Here is a 21,983-nt window from a genome sequence, read left to right as displayed (position 1 = left end):
TTAATCAACTATGTGCTCAAAAATCGAAATCACATATAGATTAACATCTACGTGACTGTTGCTTGTGACTCTTCTACATCAGATCTTATTTTGTTTGATTTCAGAGTTGTTGATTGCTTGAAAGCTCTAATGTTGACTTCTGTGTCATCATCTTGACAGCATCATGAATTTTCCACTTTAAGACCAAGATAACCACATAGAGATCTTGTATTCAATTCATGAAATATTCAGACCTGCCTTAAAACACCACAAGCTCCACAAACTGCAACAACTCTGAATCCACTGCACAAGAAAAAAAAACGAAAATGGAGAAATCTCAAATCCCATTAAGGGTGATGCATTATCATAGCAAAACTTGAGAAATCCCAAAATATACATTTTCATTCTTTTTTTTAAACTTGCAGCATCAACAGTCCCAATTCTATATTTTATTAGAAGAATACAACGAAAATTTCTAAACATTTTTTATGTCTCTTTAAAAAAATGAACGATTATGTGCGAATTAAAGCTCTACGGTGCGTAATAAAAATCAAATAAAATTGGGATCCTGAATGAGGGACATGATAAAGAGCGAAGTTTATGCCATCTGTTCATATTTTGCTTTATTGATTGTCTTTGCTAATGCAATTGATAGAATTGATCCGACAAGTGGAAACATTGCAAATCCGAGTGTTGAAAATGATATTCGTCCAATATTTTTGTCGAGATATTGTGTCACTTTCAAAAAGCATCCTTGATTATAAATTTGTGTCTCATCTTGTGTATCACATCGTACAGGTCCCGGTGTACGACAACATGAGCGTGGTACTGGTCGTGGTGGTGATAATGTATACCAATCACGATAGTCTGTATTTCCACAACATCCAAGCTATACACGTTCCATGAGAAATAAAGTTGGTGTTTATTTAAATTACCATGAATATTTAATATGTACTGTATATGGATATGGGAAGATGTAAATTAATTTACGAGCTACTTACATTCTCTTGCATGGCATCAAAATCTGCAGATTGCATAACGGCAGCTGGCCCATAATTGTGAAGACTCTGATTCAATCCCTTTCGTAAACCACCCGTTAAGTGATCTTTGTACGTGTATAAGCTTACGGCTAAAGTTAATTCTACAATCAAAATAACTGCCAGAAAACCAGAATACTGTGTTGTGATAGTTTATACAGTAGAGTGTATGTAAGAGACAGCAAAACAAGCAAAAAAGAAACATAAAAACGAAATTAGTATTGCATAATTAATTTAGTTTCTGTGTGTTCCCTCCTAACATCACCGACAGCAACAACAACAGAGAGAGGAAAAAGGCAGTAAAATAACAAAAAAACATTATGTATATCTCTCTCGAATGAATAACAATGAATATAAGATACCATTACATATTTCCATTGTTTTTTTTTGTTCTTTGTTGTTTACTTTATGGATACGCACATACCATACACATGATACACATGTGGGGATTAACCATTTCTATTTTTAAGGGTGAGATTGTCGTGATTTTCTCATGACTTTTTTGCTTTTTGTTTATTTTGATGGCATTTGGACGACATTTTTCGATTTTTTGGGAGTTTCTGATTTTTATACATCTTAATCTGATTACACAATCGTTACAGAATTGTTTTGTTGCTTTTGGGCTTGAAAGCTGCTTGATTCTGACTTCTTGATAACAATATTAGTCTGCTATCCTAATTGTCAATATTTGTTATTCTGGATTTATTCAAAGTAATTCTAAGTATATTTTACTTCCTAGAAAATTGGTTCTGTATTTTGTAAAGTCCTTGAAGCTGTGGTTTGAAAATATATTCTGGGAAATCTGTAAGTTTCTGTCTTGCATACATGACATGTATTCAACACATAATGTTTTTAGGAAAGAATGTCAGCTCAACGTGCGGACAGAGAAGTTGTACAAACTAGGTGACAGAGCCAGCAACAGAGTCAGATGGAAAACCTTCTGTTGTAACTTAAGCTCCATATTGGAACATGGTTGCAGTAAGTAAGTAAGTAAGTAAGTAAGTGTTTTTAGGGCCCAGACTTATAAATTGAAGGTGTTGCGATTAATGCTCTTGAACCAAAGAATTCCGATGTTTTCCAGAGACAAGACCTAGGCTTTCCAGTTCTGCTTGGCCTCGGTACGACCTGGAGAAGCTTATCATGAACGGCCAAATCGAAAGAAGCTTTAAAAATTGAACAAGAACTGGGCCAGTTTCTCGTAAATTATATCTATTCTCTCCATTTCCTACAATACACCTAGACCTACAATTATTCAAGATATACACCTATCCTTATCTCTACCCTAAGATATGCTCTAGGGTATACATCATATAAGTGCAGGTTAAGGGTTAGGTGTATACAGACAAACAGGCCCTAAGGACCTTGCTAAAGGGGTTTTGACACGTAAGGACTACCATTAAGGCTACTTATGCAATTTCACAGCTTGACACATATATAACCTCCTGTCAAAAGCAACCTCTAGTTAATAGGAATCTCCAGTCAAAAGAAACCCCCAAAAAATCTCAAAAGTCATCCAATTTCCATTCAATCTTAAAAAATGACTTGATTCTAAAAATATATAAAAATGGATAAAAATTGAAACAATCATGTTACTCACCAAGTAAAGAAGCGATGATTGTGCTTTAACTGTACAACAGCATGCGATTGTGCCGACAAATAGTATAAGTAAACCCGTGCCGACAAGTATGATTTGAAATGTATTTGTATAGTATGTAGACAATTCCATGTAACGATGAAGGGCAATTTGAACCCAGATGCCCGATGCCAACATTGCTAAGCCCGAAACCTTAACCGTTATCATTTTTGTTGATTTTGTTTTTTTTTTGGGTGTGTGTATGTTTTATTATATTGTTATTTTTAGAGCCCGAACAAAAAGAGATGACGAAGAAAAGAAAAAGGAACAAAATAAAAAGTGCACAGCATCATCCGACAACCGGAGGTACATCCATATAAAAAAAGAGAAAGAGAGAAAAAAATGTCATTAAATTTTCATCATAAAGTGTTTGAAAATTGTATTGTTGTTGTCGATTCTTTTTTTTTCTTCATCAGGTTCGTCCACACCATCCTCTTGTAATAAATTGACATCGTATATGATATCGACGAGATGGCATTTTGGACACAAAAAATATCGATTATTTTTCATCAGTACGCTTTTTTTACGATTCACACAAAAAAAAAAAAAAATTTAAGGTCTCTTTATGTGAAATCTGTTACAGTATCGGTATTGATTCAATTTCTAGTGTATGAACATAAATGAATGTCATGATGATGGTCAAGTTTTTGTTGTCAGTTCAGTATAAATTCAATTAAATTAAATGAAATTTTCTAGACAACTGGATAACTAAATGACTGTAAATTTATTTTTATGTGTCATGCGTGGCTTTTGAGATCTAACATGGCATTTTTTTTTCAATTTTTGACAGGTTTAAATTGCTAGAAATTTTATGATGCATATCAATTTATGGATTTGTTTCAATTTATTTCAAATATATGTTCAAAAATGCTACAGATGAATTTTTTATGCTATGTTTGGTAACACAAGCGTGAAAAAGGTTTAATGTGATTCCAAAAATTGATTGTTTGGTAGGTCATTTACAAATGATGACACCTAAAAGTGATGAACGCACAGGGAGTGTGGCTTTATGTCACTCTTAGCTTCACTTCACCATATACCATTCTCATTGTCTTACAGTAGAGATAATTAATCTAAGTCACATAGTGAAGCGGACTCAAACAAGGCTCTGATTAATACAGGGTGCATTGGCCTAGCATGCACCTACCCTTAAATACAAGCTAAGTGAAGCAAAGAGAGAACCGTACATAAATGATATAGATCATAAAATTAATAAGCTTTTAGAAACTCCTGTATCCGATATTGAGCCATACATAGGTGAATCAGCCAGCGCGAGAGTAAGGATTCTGTACCCGAGTGATTATGCAACAGATTGAAAATCTGTATCACTCTGTTTTGAGTACGTGAGTTCGATTCTAACCAGAGACCGATATCTCAATCATTTTATAGAGTGCTGTCGATATGACATTAATTCGGGCAATATACACGACATTACAAGGCCATTACTATTGTCACACAGTCCTAGAGCCGAGGAAAAGCATACCTTCAGCAGTGTCTTTGCCTAGGTATTGTCTTTGGTCAGGCAAGCCAAAAAGAAGGCCAATTTGTTTAACTTTTATAAAGATTATGCATGTGAATCATTTTTTGCCTTTGATAACGCAATCGATAGGTGACAATTCTGCTGTAGGCATCATACATCCCCCTTTAAAAGTCACACATCGCTTACAAATTACACTCCTACGCATATCGATAGATTCATAATTCACAAACATATTAGTCCTAGGTTTGCCATTTCACAGTAGATTGCATATGCTGATAAAATGGAAATGAAATTTCTGTCAACTCATTTTGCATACAGTAAAATTCAAGTTATGATACACAAAAAATTCTCTCGATATGATAATTTAATATTTTTTGCCTATTTATTTTACGACTCATGACAAACTTGCTGCCTGCTTTTTATCACCATCGAGTATCAGATATTTTATGCTGTATAGATACATTCACCTTTTTTTGATCAATTATAAAATAAAGTCGTAAAAATTTAACAACTGCGTATAAAGCATTTCATCAAAATTTGAGTTTTGGGGATACAGTCATTGAATAATTTAAGATACGCAATGGGAAATAAATTCAAAATCCTAATTTAATGGAATGATTTGACCTCGAGGAAGTGTGCATTTAACATGATATGTTTGACGCAATGCTCGTTAAATATTCAAAGAAGGAACTGGTGATGTCCTTGGGTTAAATCTCTAAGTATTGTCTAGGATGTTTCATTCTAAAAGCTACAAAATATTTGATAAGGAAGTTATGCTGGATTTTAAGCTTTGAAATAAACTTTTATATCCTACAACATTTAAAATCCATAAAATCATCACTCATCTAAAACGCGTCTTGAAACTCGAATGACACTTAAACTGCTGTTTAATATCACGAAGCAGGGATTAGGTTTTATGGACTAGAATCGATTGAATATAAGAAACTTTGAGGCAGGGGCACAACTGAGGAGTAGAGGAGTTATAGGGGGGTTTAATCGCTCTTTTTTGAATAAAATTCTTCAAATTGCTAGAGGTTTTTAAGGCAAATGATCTACATTTTACTTCCCTTCTCCCTGGCGTTTCTGGCTATGGTTTTGCATTTCTTGAGCCGATTTTTCCGGTCATGGATATGGTACACCTGGCGGTAAAGTGGTGTACCTGCACCGTCATAGTGGTCTACTTATACCGAGCCGTATCGCGCCAAATCTCCGGATAAATCGGCCCCTATCATCGACCCTTTGCATTTCTGACTCCGCCCCTGCTATGAGACATAATTTCACCAATGGCTAGACTGTCATGCTATAACTTTTACAGTTTACAACCGCTTGGGAGCTTCCTTGAATGGTTTTATCCCTCCACAAAGTTTCTTTTTTACATAATCGATTACATACTGAATAAATTCTAGTTGAAATGGGTCAACATGTTTCATTGGGGAAATTCAGTAACACAAATATTTAATGACATTTAGATTATCTGAATTTTTAAAACAGTATTATTTGCCATGGCTAGATGAACCATCAAATGTTCATTACTGACTTGCATTAGATCTAACTTCGTGACATACTTTACATATCCCCAAAATGGAAATTTGGATCCAGAATATGTCCCTTAAGGTTCATACATATTGACCAAAATGTTATAATTTAATCAAAAGTAATGTGTTAAAAATTAATGAAATGAAGGAAATGATAAGCATAAATATGTATGTAGCATCACATACCATATCTCAGCTCATATTTTGTGACATGCAAATGTCTAAAAAAGCAATCAGCATAAAAAACTAAATAAAATGAAAAAAATCTGCAGTGAACATGAAACAGCAGCGCATGTGGTTTTGAGAACATCAAGATATGAAATTTTTAGAAAAAAAAACTTTTGGAACCAGCACAGAATGTGAATGATATATTTAGGGTTGAAATGATTTAGGAAAAAATTCTAATCATATTCACACCAAATTTTCAATTTGGGTGAATATATTGCTTTTGGTATTTGAAAATTTCAGTTTTTTTAATTTCCTGCATCAGGCTTACAGAATTGACAAATATTTCCAATGGTGGAAAGTCTGTGCCTGAAAATACCAATCCAACAGTGAAAACCGCATCTTGATTGGTGCTTCCTGTGCCGAGAAATCGCAAAAAAACACTTTCTGTTATTTAGTTAGTTAGTTAGTTAGTTAGTTAGTTAGTTAATCAGCACGATATCTCTCTTCAAACTCAATACTAAGACTTCGGGTTTTTTGCTTCTGGTAGGAAATGGGTATGGCAAGAACTGTATTGTTTTTGGAGCCATAAGATGCTTCCATTGAGGCACAAGATGTAAAAAACTGTCTTTTTTTGGTCCAAATTATAGTCGATTATTGCAAAATACATTTTTGTAAACAAACAAAAAAATAAATTGAACTGAATCTTACTGGATCTTATTATAATGGTGTAAAAGTGAACTGGATCCTACTGGATCTTGTTTTTATGTGTCTGGGAGTTATATGGATCCTACTGGATCTCATTTTAATGATCTAGAAGTGAACTGGATCCTACTGGATCTTGTTTTTATGTATCTGGAAGTTGTATGGATCCTACTGGATCTCATTTTAATGGTCTGGAAGTGAATTGGATCCTACTGGATCTTGTTTTTATGTATCTGGAAGTTGTATGGATCCTACTGGATCTCATTTTAATGGTCTGGAAGTGAACTGGATCCTACTGGATCTTGTTTTTATGTATCTGGAAGTTGTATGGATCCTACTGGATTTCATTTTAATGGTCTGGAAGTGAACTAGATCCTACTGGATCTTGTTTTTATGTATCTGGAAGTTGTATGGATCCTACTGGATCTCATTTTAATGGTCTGGAAGTGAACTGGATCCTACTGGATCTTGTTTTTATGTATCTGGAAGTTGTATGGATCCTACTGGATCTCATTTTAATGGTCTGGAAGTGAACTGGATCCTACTGGATCTTGTTTTTATGTATCTGGAAGTTGTATGGATCCTACTGGATCTCATTTTAATGGTCTAGAAGTGAACTAGATCCTACTGGATCTTGTTTTTATGTATCTGGAAGTTGTATGGATCCTACTGGATTTCATTTTAATGGTCTGGAAGTGAACTAGATCCTACTGGATCTTGTTTTTATGTATCTGGAAGTTGTATGGATCCTACTGGATCTCATTTTAATGGTCTGGAAGTGAACTGGATCCTACTGGATCTTGTTTTTATGTATCTGGAAGTTGTATGGATCCTACTGGATCTCATTTTAATGGTCTGGAAGTGAACTGGATCCTACTGGATCTTGTTTTTATGTATCTGGAAGTTGTATGGATCCTACTGGATCTCATTTTAATGGTCTGGAAGTGAACTGGATCCTACTGGATCTCATTTTAATGGTCTGGAAGTGAATTGGATCCTACTGGATCTTGTTTTTATGTATCTGGAAGTTGTATGGATCCTACTGGATCTCATTTTAATGGTCTGGAAGTGAACTGGATCCTACTGGATCTTGTTTTTATGTATCTGGAAGTTGTATGGATCCTACTGGATCTCATTTTAATGGTCTGGAAGTGAACTGGATCCTACTGGATCTTGTTTTTATGTATCTGAAAGTTGTATGGATCCTACTGGATCTCATTTCAATGGTCTGGAAGTGAGCTGGATCCTACTGGATCTTGTTTTTATGTATCTGGAAGTTGTATGGATCCTACTGGATCTCATTTTAATGGTCTGGAAGTGAACTGGATCCTACTGGATCTTGTTTTTATGGTTCTGGAAATTGTAAGGATCCTACTGGATCTCATTTTAATGGTCTGGAAGTGAACTGGATCCTACTGGATCTCATTTTAATGGTCTTGAAGTGAACTGGATCCTACTGGATCTTGTTTTTATGTATCTGGAAGTTGTATGGATCCTACTGGATCTCATTTTAATGGTCTGGAAGTGAACTGGATCCTACTGGATCTTGTTTTTATGTATCTGGAAGTTGTATGGATCCTACTGGATCTCATTTTAATGGTCTGGATTGAACTGGATCCTACTGGATCTTGTTTTTATGGTTCTGGAAGTTGTAAGGATCCTACTGGATCTCATTTTAATGGTCTGGAAGTGAACTGGATCCTACTGGATCTTGTTTTTATGTATCTGGAAGTTGTATGGATCCTACTGGATTTCATTTTAATGGTCTGGAAGTGAACTAGATCCTACTGGATCTCATTTTAATGGTCTTGAAGTGAACTGGATCCTACTGGATCTTATTTTTATGTATCTGGAAGTTGTATGGATCCTACTGGATTTCATTTTAATGGTCTGGAAGTGAACTAGATCCTACTGGATCTCATTTTAATGGTCTTGAAGTGAACTGGATCCTACTGGATCTTATTTTTATGTATCTGGAAGTTGTATGGATCCTACTGGATCTCATTTTAATGGTCTGGAAGTGAATTGGATCCTACTGGATCTTGTTTTTATGTATCTGGAAGTTGTATGGATCCTACTGGATCTCATTTTAATGGTCTGGAAGTGAACTGGATCCTACTGAATCTTGTTTTTATGGTTCTGGAAGTTGTATGGATCCTACTGGATCTCATTTTAATGGTCTGGAAGTGAACTGGATCCTACTGGATCTTATTTTAATGGTCTAGAAGTGAACTGGATCCTCCTGGATCTCATTTTAATGGTCTGGAAGTGAACTGGATCCAACTGTATCTTGTTTTTATGTATCTGGAAGTTTTATGGATCCTACTTTATCTCATTTTAATGGTCTGGATGTGAACTGGATCCTACTGGATCTTGTTTTTATGTATCTGGAAGTTGTATGGATCCTACTGGATCTCATTTTGATAGCCTGGAAGTGAACTGGACCTTACTGGATCTTATTTTTATGGGTCTAGAAGTTGTATGGATCTTGATTTTATGTGTATCAGCCCGGCTCGTATAGTGATCTATAAAAGTACTGTAATCTACCAAAGTCGGGCGAGCGAAGCTCAGCCCGGCTCGTATAGTGATCTATAAAAGTACTGTAATCTACCCAAGTCGGGCGAGCGAAGCTCAGCTTGGCTCGTATAGTGATCTATGAAAGTACTGTAATCTACCCAAGTCGGGCGAGCGAAGCTCAGCCCGGCTCGTATAGTGATCTATAAAAGTGCTGTTATCTACTCAAGTCGGGCGAGCGAAGCTCAGCCCGGCTCGTATAGTGATCTATAAAAGTACTGTAATCTACCCAAGTCGGGCGAGCGAAGCTCAGCCCGGCTCGTATAGTGATCTATAAAAGTACTGTAATCTACCAAAGTCGGGCGAGCGAAGCTCAGCCCGGCTCGTATAGTGATCTATAAAAGTACTGTAATCTACCCAAGTCGGGCGAGCGAAGCTCAGCCCGGCTCGTATAGTGATCTATAAAAGTACTGTAATCTACCCAAGTCGGGCGAGCGAAGCTCAGCCCGGCTCGTATAGTGATCTATAAAAGTGCTGTTATCTACTCAAGTCGGGCGAGCGAAGCTCAGCCCGGCTCGTATAGTGATCTATAAAAGTACTGTAATCTACCCAAGTCGGGCGAGCGAAGCTCAGCCCGGCTCGTATAGTGATCTATAAAAGTACTGTAATCTACCAAAGTCGGGCGAGCGAAGCTCAGCCCGGCTCGTATAGTGATCTATAAAAGTACTGTAATCTACCCAAGTCGGGCGAGCGAAGCTCAGCCCGGCTCGTATAGTGATCTATAAAAGTACTGCAATCTACCCAAGTCGGGCGAGCGAAGCTCAGCCCGGCTCGTATAGTGATCTATAAAAGTACTGTAATCTACCCAAGTCGGGCGAGCGAAGCTCAGCCCGGCTTGTATAGTGATCTATAAAAGTACTGTAATCTACCCAAGTCGGGCGAGCGTAGCTCAGTAGAAAAATAGTTCGAGCGAAGCTCGAACTTAATTAGTTCGAACGCAGTTCGGACTTGGTTGAGCGAAGCTCACAAATTTTTGCGACCTGAACGGAGCGAAGCGAGTGAAGGCGTGAAAATTTTCCCAAGCATTAGAAACTGCATATCTATGAATATATGTTGCCGTGAGTAGAGAAATGGTTCGGACGCAGTTCATTCATTTAAATAATTTTAGTTACTCTATAAGTAATCATTATTTATCACATTTATTTCATAAATAAATTATTTTGTTCAAGTTGTGTTTTTAATTCTTGCACAGATACAGTTTTCTGATCTACGTATGGTGTGAATATTCCCATGAAGGGTGATCCGCTTCATTACTAGTTTTGCATTTTTTTTTTGTTGGAACTACTGCTTGTGCAAAATTTATTGTTAGATCAACAATTTGAATATTTTTTGATGGAGTTCTACATGTGTGGGATTTTTAATGGAATTTATTATGATTCTGCCACAGTCATAAATATTGAATTTTTATTGCAATTAGTGAATTAATAATAGAAAAATCATCAAAATGCATGCAATTTATTGGATGTGGTTCTGTAGGTATGGCTTTGAGCTTTTTAATAGATTATAACATAGTTTGAGGTTGAATTTGGTAGGATTGGTATGAAGTTTTCGTGGAATTGAATATAGTGTCGAATTTACACCAAGTCGGCATAGATACGGGGACTAGCTTCAATTTAAAAGAGATAAAGTTTGATTTGAATTCCATATGGCATTCTTGCAACAAAAGGCTCTATTTAACAGCAACACTAAGTTTGGAATCCATATGGATTGCTATGGGCTTTAACATGAACTCTTCCTCCTACGTTGTGTCGTCACTTAGAGTTAAGAGCCTCACTGTTACATTAAGTGTTGATTAATCTTGGATACTACCAGAGGCATAGTCAGAGGAGAAGGGGGAGGGAGGGTGTCGACAACAAATATATTTCAATATCTTTCGTTCTTTAAATTCAAAAGAAGTCACTTAGAGAAAGTAATTTCTGCCTAAGACCCTGGATACTTTTGATAAAATAATGCCCTATATTTATTAAGATTAAGGTCCCAGTGACACAAATGAAGAAGGAAGAGATTTTAAGGCTTCACTAAGCACATTCTTTGGTATAAAATAGAAGCTCCTTAAGTTTGGCAGCTATTTGAATTTTTCACGGAGTCGGCTTTGGTCTAGTATTAATAAAAGAGCTTCATCGTAACCTTAAAAGCTTTGAAGTGGTGTCTTCTTCATTTATGTTGCTCGGGATGATTAACTAGTTTAAATCAAAATTAAATTCAAATTCCCTCAAGAAATTACTTGACAATTATTAAACCAAAATTTCAGTTCCTAATTTAATGAAAATAAATAATCCAAATTCCATGAAATTGTAACAAGCACAAGAATATTCACATTTGATGGTTACTATTTGCGTAGTAAAGGAAGAAGACTCAAATTCTCAAAAGTTAATGTTATGGGCAAAAATTACATCTTTTTAAGAAAGTTCGTGTCCTCAGAGATGACAATCTAATAAATGAACCAACATTGAAAAACTTTGAAACTTACAAACTTAATAAAAATACCTAAAATTCCTTCAAAAAAGTCTCTTCACAGTTGGAGGAAGTAGATTAAAGATAAGCAGCATCTTTAAGGCTATGAATAAAAGAAGAATCTCTAGTAGGAGATAAAAAGTAAGTCCCAAGTGGAATTTGAGAGATACAAGGGTATAAATCTTGTTTTTCGTGGGCGAAAATAAGCCTTAAAGTGACAATTTGACATGTTGTAGGCAACAATTTGTCAAAAAAGTCCAATAATTCAATATGTTAAGCTATCCAATCTACCAAATCGATTTTAATCAGGTAAGGAATATTGTTGAACATTTTTCAAATTTTCCACCCAGTATGCATCAATACAATATATGTATCATGTACATACAATGTCATATTTGTTGCTTTTTCATTTAATTTTCTCAAACATATTTATTTCATCCCTCATGTCAGAGTTGGCTCGTGGAGTTGTTAGGAATTTACGATTGCTTTTCTTTCCATCTCCCTTCCTCGTCTCCGTTCAAAATAAATGTTTGAAATAAATTAGATTCTGTTGTCGTTTTTCAGTTCCTTTTTTTGTCATCTTACTAAGTCACAGTATGTTTATCTTTCTCTCTATCGTATACTACATTTTTTATATGTTTTCATATGCTATGTGAACTTTATGATTTCTTTTTTTATCATATTCTCTTACTTCATAGTGATTCATTCTATATTAAACTTTAATACCTGGAAAAATGGGATAGGAATTTCTTCGGATTGTCTAGTAAAAATTCTTGTTTTTGAGCTTATGAGCTACTGTATGCTATGTGATCTGCTTTGGAAGACGATAAGCCAGGAAAAGGCTAAAAATAATGTATCTAGGCAAGCATGTTTCAGACAAGGAATCTAATTTGGCAAGAGTAGGCCTAAAACCACTAATTTCCGGCTGTTCTATGCCATGAGTCCTTTAAGTATGCGAGTCTAGAACTTAAGTAATTTCAACAATCACTGACATATGAAGAGTAACTTTATTTGAGGCATCTGAAAACATTACTACATTTGGCCTTCGAGTTAAGGTTTTAGGTAGTGAATAAAAATTACAATTAAAATCGTACGATTGAAATCGAAATTAAAAAAATTGCATTGAAAAAATCGTACGATTGAAATCATAATTTAAATTCAATTTCAATTACAATTATGATCGTAGGATTTAAATTATTGCGATTGAATCGTGTTAATTTCGATCTTTTTTTTAGGATCGAAATTAAACGATTCAATCGCAAAATTGGGATCGAAATTAATTGTATGAAAATTTTTTTGTGGGTAATGATTATGATTAATTTTGAAGGATATTGATTCGGATTCTAGACTGTTGTTCTTTTGAAAATGTTGATGGATTTAAAATTTATACTGGATCTGCAGGAACAGCTGAATTTTCTGCTGATTTGCTGATTTTTCTGTTGATTTTCATTGAATTTCAACAGAATTCTCATTCTTTTGGTTGTTTTATTAGGAACTGAGTCCTTTTTGAATACAGCGATTTCATATTTTGGTTCAGTGAGACTATATGGAGCTTAGCATGCTTAAAGGAAGTAGCGGAAGTGCTTAGTTCCTGAGATCTGATCACATGCTTAAAAAGTCATGATTCGTCGAGAAATGAAATAAAAATATTTTTGGCAGTTCCAGCCAGTTGGACATAGCCAGTCATCATTAATATTATTATATTTTAGAAACAAATCAAAGTAATCAAGATTACAAAACATTTGGACATAAACAGTTACTTTTTGGACGATTTGCTATATTCTATTCTGCTCTGGATCAAAGATGGAACCGTGTGGAAGTGATTAAAAATTAGCCTTTTTCTTTAAACCGATAAACATCCTGAAAATTAATAGACACATGTTACTTCATACATAATCAATAACTTCCAATTAACGGCTGATTGATAACTGGCTATGTCCAACTGGCTGGAACTGCCAAAAATATTTTTATTTCATTTCTCGACGAATCATGACTTTTTAAGCATGTGATCAGATCTCAGGAACTAAGCACTTCCGCTACTTCCTTTAAGCATGCTAAGCTCCATATAGTCTCACTGAACCAAAATATGAAATCGCTGTATTCAAAAAGGACTCAGTTCCTAATAAAACAACCAAAAGAATGAGAATTCTGTTGAAATTAAATGAAAATCAACAGAAAAATCAGCAAATCAGCAGAAAATTCAGCTGTTCCTGCAGATCCAGTATAAATTTTAAATCCATCAACATTTTCAAAAGAACAACAGTCTAGAATCCGAATCAATATCCTTCAAAATTAATCATAATCATTACCCACAAAAAAATTTTCATACAATTAATTTCGATCCCAATTTTGCGATTGAATCGTTTAATTTCGATCCTAAAAAAAAGATCGAAATTAACACGATTCAATCGCAATAATTTAAATCCTACGATCATAATTGTAATTGAAATTGAATTTAAATTATGATTTCAATCGTACGATTTTTTCAATGCAATTTTTTTAATTTCGATTTCAATCGTACGATTTTAATTGTAATTTTTATTCACTAGTTTTAGGCTTTGTTTCCTGTTTGTCGAACGAATTTCGAATTCATGATTGTGTTCACTATACCGGATTTGAAACAATTTTGTATGAAATTTGCTAGTTACGAGCTCTTAACTCAGAAAGCACGACAAAGAAATGGCAGAAAATCCGACTCCAGTTCGACTTAACTCTAGCCAGGTGTCGTATTTTGTCGAATCTAGCCTAATCTTAGAGTCAGAGTTGTATGAGTTCAGCTATTCGGTAATTTCTACTTTGTGAGCCTCCTGGGCGGGATTCATCTATAAAATAACAAGAAACTCTAAAACCTGCTCTAAAAATTGCCATGCGCTTCAAAACTTCTCAACTCCACAAAATACTTCCAAATATTATTTTTACAATTGCGCACACAAATGTTTCCCTTTCAAAGATTTTATTTCCAACTAAAGTCCCGCATTTTTATTTCCTATTTATTTTATATTCTTGTTTTTAAACCTGCTGCCCTAGGAATCGTTGTATGCTGATTGTGAACTTCCAACTCTCCCACTTTTACATCACACGGTGCATTTATTTTCATGTGACAACAAAAAACTGATATAATAGTTTTTTATATCCTACAAAAACGAAATAAAGAGGTAGAAAAAAAATTAAAAATGGAAAAATATTTTGATGATAAACTTTATAATGGCACAAAAGCTTTTAAACAATTCCACGTAGGGGAGGAAAAATATGAAAAAAGTTTTGAAATAAAAGTTGTTTTTAAAACCAATGTGAAAGGTGGAACGAACAACGAACTTGTCAGCTAGAGATAAATATTTTTGTTTTGTTAAGCGCTAATTGCCTTTTGTATTGTTTCGCGGGTAAAGTTATGATTAGTATTATGGAAGAGAATGTATCTTTTGCTTGTTATTTGACATTTTTGTCAGCATATTATTGAAGTTTTGTTAAACTTCTCAAAGTTCCGTAGTAGAATGAGATTGATAAATTAAATTCAATACTCAATTCTTATCGTGTACGTTTACGTTTACGTTCTACACAAAAGCTGACAAAAATGCTGATTTATAAAACATTCCTGAGCATTGCATAGCATCTTCAGTACGATTACATTTATCAGCATTAAATTGGAGTTGCCTTCTTGATTGACTGGCACAAATTGCAATGTTTCCACCATATGTTGGTGCACCACGACTACAGGAATCAATGTGACCACCATTGATAAAATTATGTCGTCGACTTTCGAGTATTTTTTATTATTGGAGCTCGGAACTGTAACTGAATCTGATCCTCAAAATTCAGTAAAATTAGAATCAAATTCTAGTTTTTATGATGCATTTTGCTTTTTTTGCAGCTATTTAAAGATGATACATTCTTACATCTGCACCTTGTATGACCCAGGGTATTTGCAACTGGACCTTACCATAGTTTACTTTGAATGTTTTCTAGTTCTCGTGAAACGAGCAACGAGAAAACATTCAAAGTAAACTAGACATTCTTTGAGATTGAGTCTGCATCCTTAGAATTAATTGGTGGACACTTTATCCTAGCTGGCAAAGAGCGTGCTACAAAGAGAAGAGTAAGCTGATAGCAACACTCACGAGCATACTCATCTAGGATTTATAAGATTAGCAGGTTCTCGAGAACATGTTCTTTGCCTGTTAGTGCTAACTACTGCGCCAATAAAGAAAACGGCTTCATAAGAATTTACTATTTTGTGCATTTTAAGTCTAATTACCCTTGAAGGCTAATAAATATGGATAAATGCATTCTATTCTATTCTATTCTCCATCCAATGCATAGACAAAAGGATTGTAACATACTACTTATGATTCCTTCTGAATGCAACAGACAATCCAAATATAATTTCATTTTCTATCCTTTTGAAATTGTTGAAGCTTCAAGCTTTTTGTCTGCCACAGACTTATTCTATGTATGAAAATAATTCTTGATAAACAGATTAAAAATACTCAGCAGATAAAAAGGAGTAATCCATGGCAATAAAATAGAACAAAATTCATTCACATCATCCCATCTCATCTCGAAAAGCTAATCTTGATTGACAACAGTAGAGAATGAATGAATAAAAAAAGAGTCAACTTAATCCTTTTTAAGTGCATTAAACCATTGACATACAATGTCACGTTTACGTGCTATCAAGCTATATAGCACGATATACATATTGTTAGCTTCTCATTGAACCAACATTTTAACCTTTAAAACACTCAGCATAACTTTCTCACTCGATTCTATGAATGGATGCTGCTATAGCTAAGAAAATGTAAAGTTTACGTGCCTTTATGCTTAACTCATTGACTGACTGTTTGTGCTCTATTTACTAACAATAAAATATATTATATTCAGCACAATTAAGGGGATTCAAATTAATTTAAGATTACATTTATTCACATAAAATTTGAATAAGCTATGGAATGGAATTTATCATGAGAACTTCTACATGCTGTGTGTCAATGATTGTTGTGAATTAAAATTATTGTTCCTATTTCGGAAGGAAGAAAATAAAAGAAAAAATTACAAAAGTCCTCGTGTTTTTGATCGAGGGACTTAAGCGCATTTTTGTCCCAGCGATCAGTAATTGATTAATAGATATTAATAGGTATCAATTTTCCTACCAAAGAAACAGATCCAACAGGATCCATACAACTTCCAGACTCACAAAATCAAGATCCAGTAAGATCCAGATCACTTCCAAACCCACAAAAACAAGATCCAGTACGATCCAGATTCACAAAACAAGATCCAGTAAGATCCTTATAAATTCCAGGCCCACAAAAACGAGATCCAGTAGGATCTAGGTCACTTCCATTTAATTTCCTTACTCACAAAAACAAGATCCAGTAGGATCCAAGTCACTTCCAGACCAACAAAACCAGATCCAGTTAATTCCAAGTTACCATAATAGAAATTTAAGCATTTCATCATATAACGGATTTTAATAATTTAAACCTCATAACGGTCAAAAAAAATTCAAACATTGTTCAGTAAACACTGTAAAAACATCGAAAAACATTGAAGAACACTGTAAAACAATGAAAAAACGTGTTGATGTTTTTGTTGTTGTTGTATATGAAAATGAAAATTTGTTAATTATAGTATTTATGCGATGATTTGAAACTTTTAAATGCCCGGCGCCGCAATAACTTTATGGAACTGATCTTTTAAAACCATTCCGAGCTCTCTACGATGTCTAGATAAAAAGTTTTTAGCGTCAGCCGAACGACCGAACAAAGTGTCTTATTAAGCTACCTTTTTGAAAAAAATTTCAAAAATGCGCTAAAAATGGAAACTTTATTGTTATGCTGAATATCTTTTTGAATAATTTAAGTGAAACTTGGAACTTGGATGAAGAATAATTCACAATTCTGGTCGGAAAGGACTTTATCAAAAAATTATTGCAAAAACTTTTTTTCTTACTTTTTGACCTGAAAACTTTTTTAGCATAAAAAACTTTACATCAATGACCAAAAAGAGATACCACAATTTTTTGAATATTTCTTGTAAATCTGGTCATTTTGGCTCCTCTGAGGATGGTGAACTTTTCAAAGTTCTTTGGATTCATGAATTTTGTACTCAATAATGAATATAAAGGTCAATTTAGACAGCATGTTTAAGATCAGTGACATTTATAGCTTAAATGTTGATTTTCAAGTCGTTAGGACATTGTAAGCTATTAAAAAGAATAAACTGTAGGCTATTCCGATTTAAAGGTCCCAGAGTTTCGCGTTATAAGCGTATTAGTGCCAATGACAGTTTAACGAGTCAGGATTCGCCAAACCTCAAATTTAGAGCTACCGTGTATAGTGGAGTTCGAACCACTTTTTTGACATATATAAGCTAACAATACCTTTATTAGTCTTAAGGTCCTAAACAGCAGAATGTCGTAAACCAAATTTTTTGGCACAAAAATGAGTCAAAATCAGCCGTTACAATGCTGAATACTCATTCAAATTCAAAGCATTTATGCATTGACATATAATAGGGACACTACCAAGGTACTGGTAACAGAAAAGCAGTCTTTCTGGTGTTTAGACACACTTCTCATTATTCACGGTTCATCTGTAAACCTGTCATGTCATCAATGACGAACACACACGCTTCATTTATGATAACACATGTTTCAATCAATGCTGATTATCTTTGACATGCAAATTATTTACTGGAAAAACTTTTGTTTGTAAGTTCAAAGTTGTTCAAAGCATAGCCTAAAGCACTTTTGTTAATTATTTCATCTATACTAATCTCGAACAATTCATTCCTTAAAATTTAATTTTATGATCAAAACATTTTCATATTCCAAAAACCTCATTGTCTTGAAAATTAATTAAATTTAAGAGATGTCAACAAAAGGATTAAAGACGAGCTTACAATGTTTTTTTTTCAGAGAGCTTTAATCTTGAATGCTATAAAATCAAAATATTTTATAAAATTCCAAGAAATCCTTGTAAATATATTCAGTGAAGTGGATATACAGTAACAAACATAAAAGGAAATAAAATTAAATTAAAGAAAAAAAAAAACATCAAAAAAATTCCATCATTTTAATTTGTCAAAAGATTTTTCTATCTAATTATGTCAGCTACAATTCATTTGAATAAGGGTAGGAAATGTCGTGTTAAGTTCCTTCACTGAATTCATGAATATTTCTTCAGCTTTTGGGTTCAAAACTTGTTCTCTAATGGCAATGTGCTGCAAATTACATTGCTGTCGTCAAAATGGGACATACACCTAAGCCGTCAGCTTAGGGCGACTTCTTCTGTAAGTTCCGGAAATCATGGATCACAACTGATCTGTGCGACCAGTGATGTAAGTAAGTAAGTAACCAAGTAAGTAAGGAATCAATATGGGGACGTAGTGAAGCGAAAACAGCAGCCAATGAGCTCTTTGGAATAGAATGAGTTGAAATTTTGAATAAAAGGCAACCTTTGACATCCTAGACCTTGATCAGACCTTGACTTATAACCCGCTTCTTCCCCTAAATACGCTCCTGCCAATGGACCAATACGTTAGTAAAAGTTTAAGACGTGACGTTATCCTGAAAGCTCCATGATATCTGATTTTGGTTCATTTTTTCGGCAAAAAATACATCTTGCTGGATTGTGTCGCTCGGGAAATAGACCAGAAATTTGAAACCTTTTCCACACAAGCTCAATTTCCTCATAAGTTAAACAATCAATTTTTATATAAAGAATCCAAAAATTTATTACTTGTAACTTGATCGTATGAAAGAAAAACTTTTGAACTTTACACCCACATTAGACGAGATATAGTTACTGCCATATTAACCATCATAAAATAAGAACAATTAAGTTAAGAAGAAAATTTTGTTTTTTTTTTCCTTTTGACTTTCATATTCATTTCCATTTGATAGAGGACCTCCTACATAAACACAAGGAACAAAGATAATAATGATGTCTCAAATGTCATCATGAAAAAGTATTGTGAACTTTGTAAGTGGGTTGATTGTCATTCATAATAATTATAAAATGAAGAAAATTGAAGCTTATTATTTATGTACGTATTTTATAAATTAACTAAAGCTTATATCCGATATATTCTTTGCTTCCATCTAATAACATAGAATAAAATGTTATTACGAGTATCTTGTGTATTTTGTAAAGCTTCAGTTCCTCGCTTTTCTCGCATCCTCCTTGATATTATTTTCCATTCCCATATATATATGAAATAATTAATTTAATAACCGTAAAGCATATTCATGTGCATGCGCAACTTTCACTTTATTATTTTATTCATGAAATTTTTTTTATTTTAAAATCGATTTTGATTAAACTTTTTCATGGAAATACCTAAACTAGGAATATACTTCATTAAGCATGACATGATAGACAAGAGCTTATAAGATTAAGTCAACATTGTAGCTTTTTTTTGTTTCATGACAAAAGCTATCTTAATGCTTTTTCATAAATTCTATACTCGGAAATCTTTCATCATAGTTGAAGAGTTTTGAAGGAAATGACTGCATATTTAAAATGTTAAGCATCCGGTATTTGATTGCTATATTGCTTTTTAAAAGAGTTGGATTGAGTTGAGGATTAAATTCTTTGATGTTTGTGTAATTTGATTACGTCCCCGAGTGATAGAAATTGCAAATGTGATGTCATGACTTTGCTATGGTTACTTTTATTAACATTAAATTGAACTGTCTCGAAGTGGATTACATGCAGCTTCAAAACTAGCCATGACAGATTCTGCATAATTTATGTCGCTCGAGATAGTAATTTTCAAAGTTTTCGAACTGCTTAACAACTCAATGATACTTATTTATCATATTATCTTTAACTTAATTAACTGTAATTTTATTACGTTTAAGCGTAGGAAGTTTTAGCAAAATGCAGATCAGCAATACAGCAACAAGGAGATGCAGATGAGTAAGGATACTTAGAATGAAAAATGCTAGAGGACATAGTTAGGATTGAAACTAAGGATTATCGAAATCGAGATCAAGACTTCTCAGCAGAGCTTGTAGTAGACCGGATTTTGTATTAAAAATTCGACTCTGGTCGAAGCTCTGATCCGTAATTTTCAAATGTCTCTAAATTGTTCAAAATACCGCTAAATACCATATATTTTTATAAATTTTGGTATCTCATTAAAATTAGCAATGAACCGCGGAATTGTTAAACCCGTACACTAACCACAAAAATAACAGATGATTTCCAGCATTATTTATAATATTACAAATTATTTGTGCGAATTAAAAAAACATTCTATCATGAATTATCTGTTAGCTTTGCCCAAAGCGTAACAGTCAGCTTTTTTATGTGCTTTTAATAAGCTTGAATTATTTCGTTTTCAACAGTCACATTTGAAATTATATATGTAAACCCAAGCGGCACAAATGAATATGAACGTTATATGTCACTTGAACAGACAAGAAGCATGCTCATGAGTATACTCACAGAATTGTGCATACCGATTTATATTAATTGAATATCTCGATCAACAAGCTCATTTATGTGGCCATGTTCATTGTCTGTTAGGGGTATATGCAGTCTTGCTCGGGATATGCAGAAATAATATATTAATATGTTGTTGATATTAAATATTTCACATAAAATGGCAAATGTCCGCACTCCTAGCAGCAAATTAAATTGTTTTCACGTTTCTGAATGAACAAACAATATGTTTTTAATAGAGGAAATGCTTTAAGTTAATAAAAAATTAATTTTTTCGTATGATCACAATGTTGTTCAAGCCGTTTATTGATTCAATTCATGGAATTTATCAGGAATTATTTTCCACGAATTTTTAAAAACATGTTTATTCATAAAATATTTAAAAAATATTCGTGCTTCTCCAAGCCAATCTTTTTAAAATATATGAATGCAGGTATTCACAAAATTTCATAAAAATCAGATTTATCTAGACGAGTAAACAGTCGAAGTGGAAATATATTTGTGAGTACATAATGCAACATACCATTATTTTCGTGACTAAATCACTCTTATCACCTTCAAAATTCTTCAACTTCTGATGTCCTTCAATCTCCTCAAAATGTTACTGCCTGTCCTGTTGACTTTAGCTGTTAAGTAGGCTGATAGTTGAGTCACTGAGCCGGATTCACAATTCCTGCCTAATCAATCTTCAGTAAAAAAACTCTGCGTTGTAAGCTTCCGCTCGATTTCTAACAATCGGCTCGATTTATTATTTAATAAATTTGGTGTGATTTAATCACCTACAGATTAAAGAATTTTAATACAAAATATAATTAAAACCTTCCAAATGTTTCTTACTTTTGTAGGGTTTTATCAAAAATATCGATGCACTATCTCTCACTTTAACGAGAAGAATAAAATCTTTTTCAGTAAAAAAGGAGAAAAAGTGCAGTTTCGCGTCTTTACGCTATTCAGTTCAAAATTAAAAAGGAC

The 21,983-nt window shown here is 33.8% G+C and overlaps 1 protein-coding gene across 1 annotated transcript in view; it reads right to left on the bottom strand.

The window, feature by feature from the left end:
• Positions 1-21: 21 nt before the first annotated feature.
• Positions 22-21,983, bottom strand: part of LOC139093826 (tetraspanin-6-like) — a 36,133-nt gene continuing 14,171 nt past the window's right edge. Inside the window, exons 2-4 of the mRNA XM_070644669.1 lie at positions 2,614-2,802; positions 981-1,154; positions 22-868 (exon numbers count right to left, since the gene is read on the bottom strand). Coding sequence (XP_070500770.1) covers positions 578-868; positions 981-1,154; positions 2,614-2,787 — 639 coding nt within the window. The 5' untranslated portion in view covers positions 2,788-2,802 and the 3' untranslated portion in view covers positions 22-577. The remainder of the gene's footprint in view (positions 869-980; positions 1,155-2,613; positions 2,803-21,983) is intronic.

This window comes from Chironomus tepperi, unplaced genomic scaffold (genome assembly GCF_022539635.2).
Source record: "Chironomus tepperi strain 1889 unplaced genomic scaffold, CSIRO-AGI_Ctep_v1 contig_341, whole genome shotgun sequence".
Lineage (NCBI taxonomy): Eukaryota > Metazoa > Arthropoda > Insecta > Diptera > Chironomidae > Chironomus > Chironomus tepperi.
Note: the sequence above shows the minus strand (reverse complement) of the source record. Positions and strands in the feature narration are given on the sequence as shown.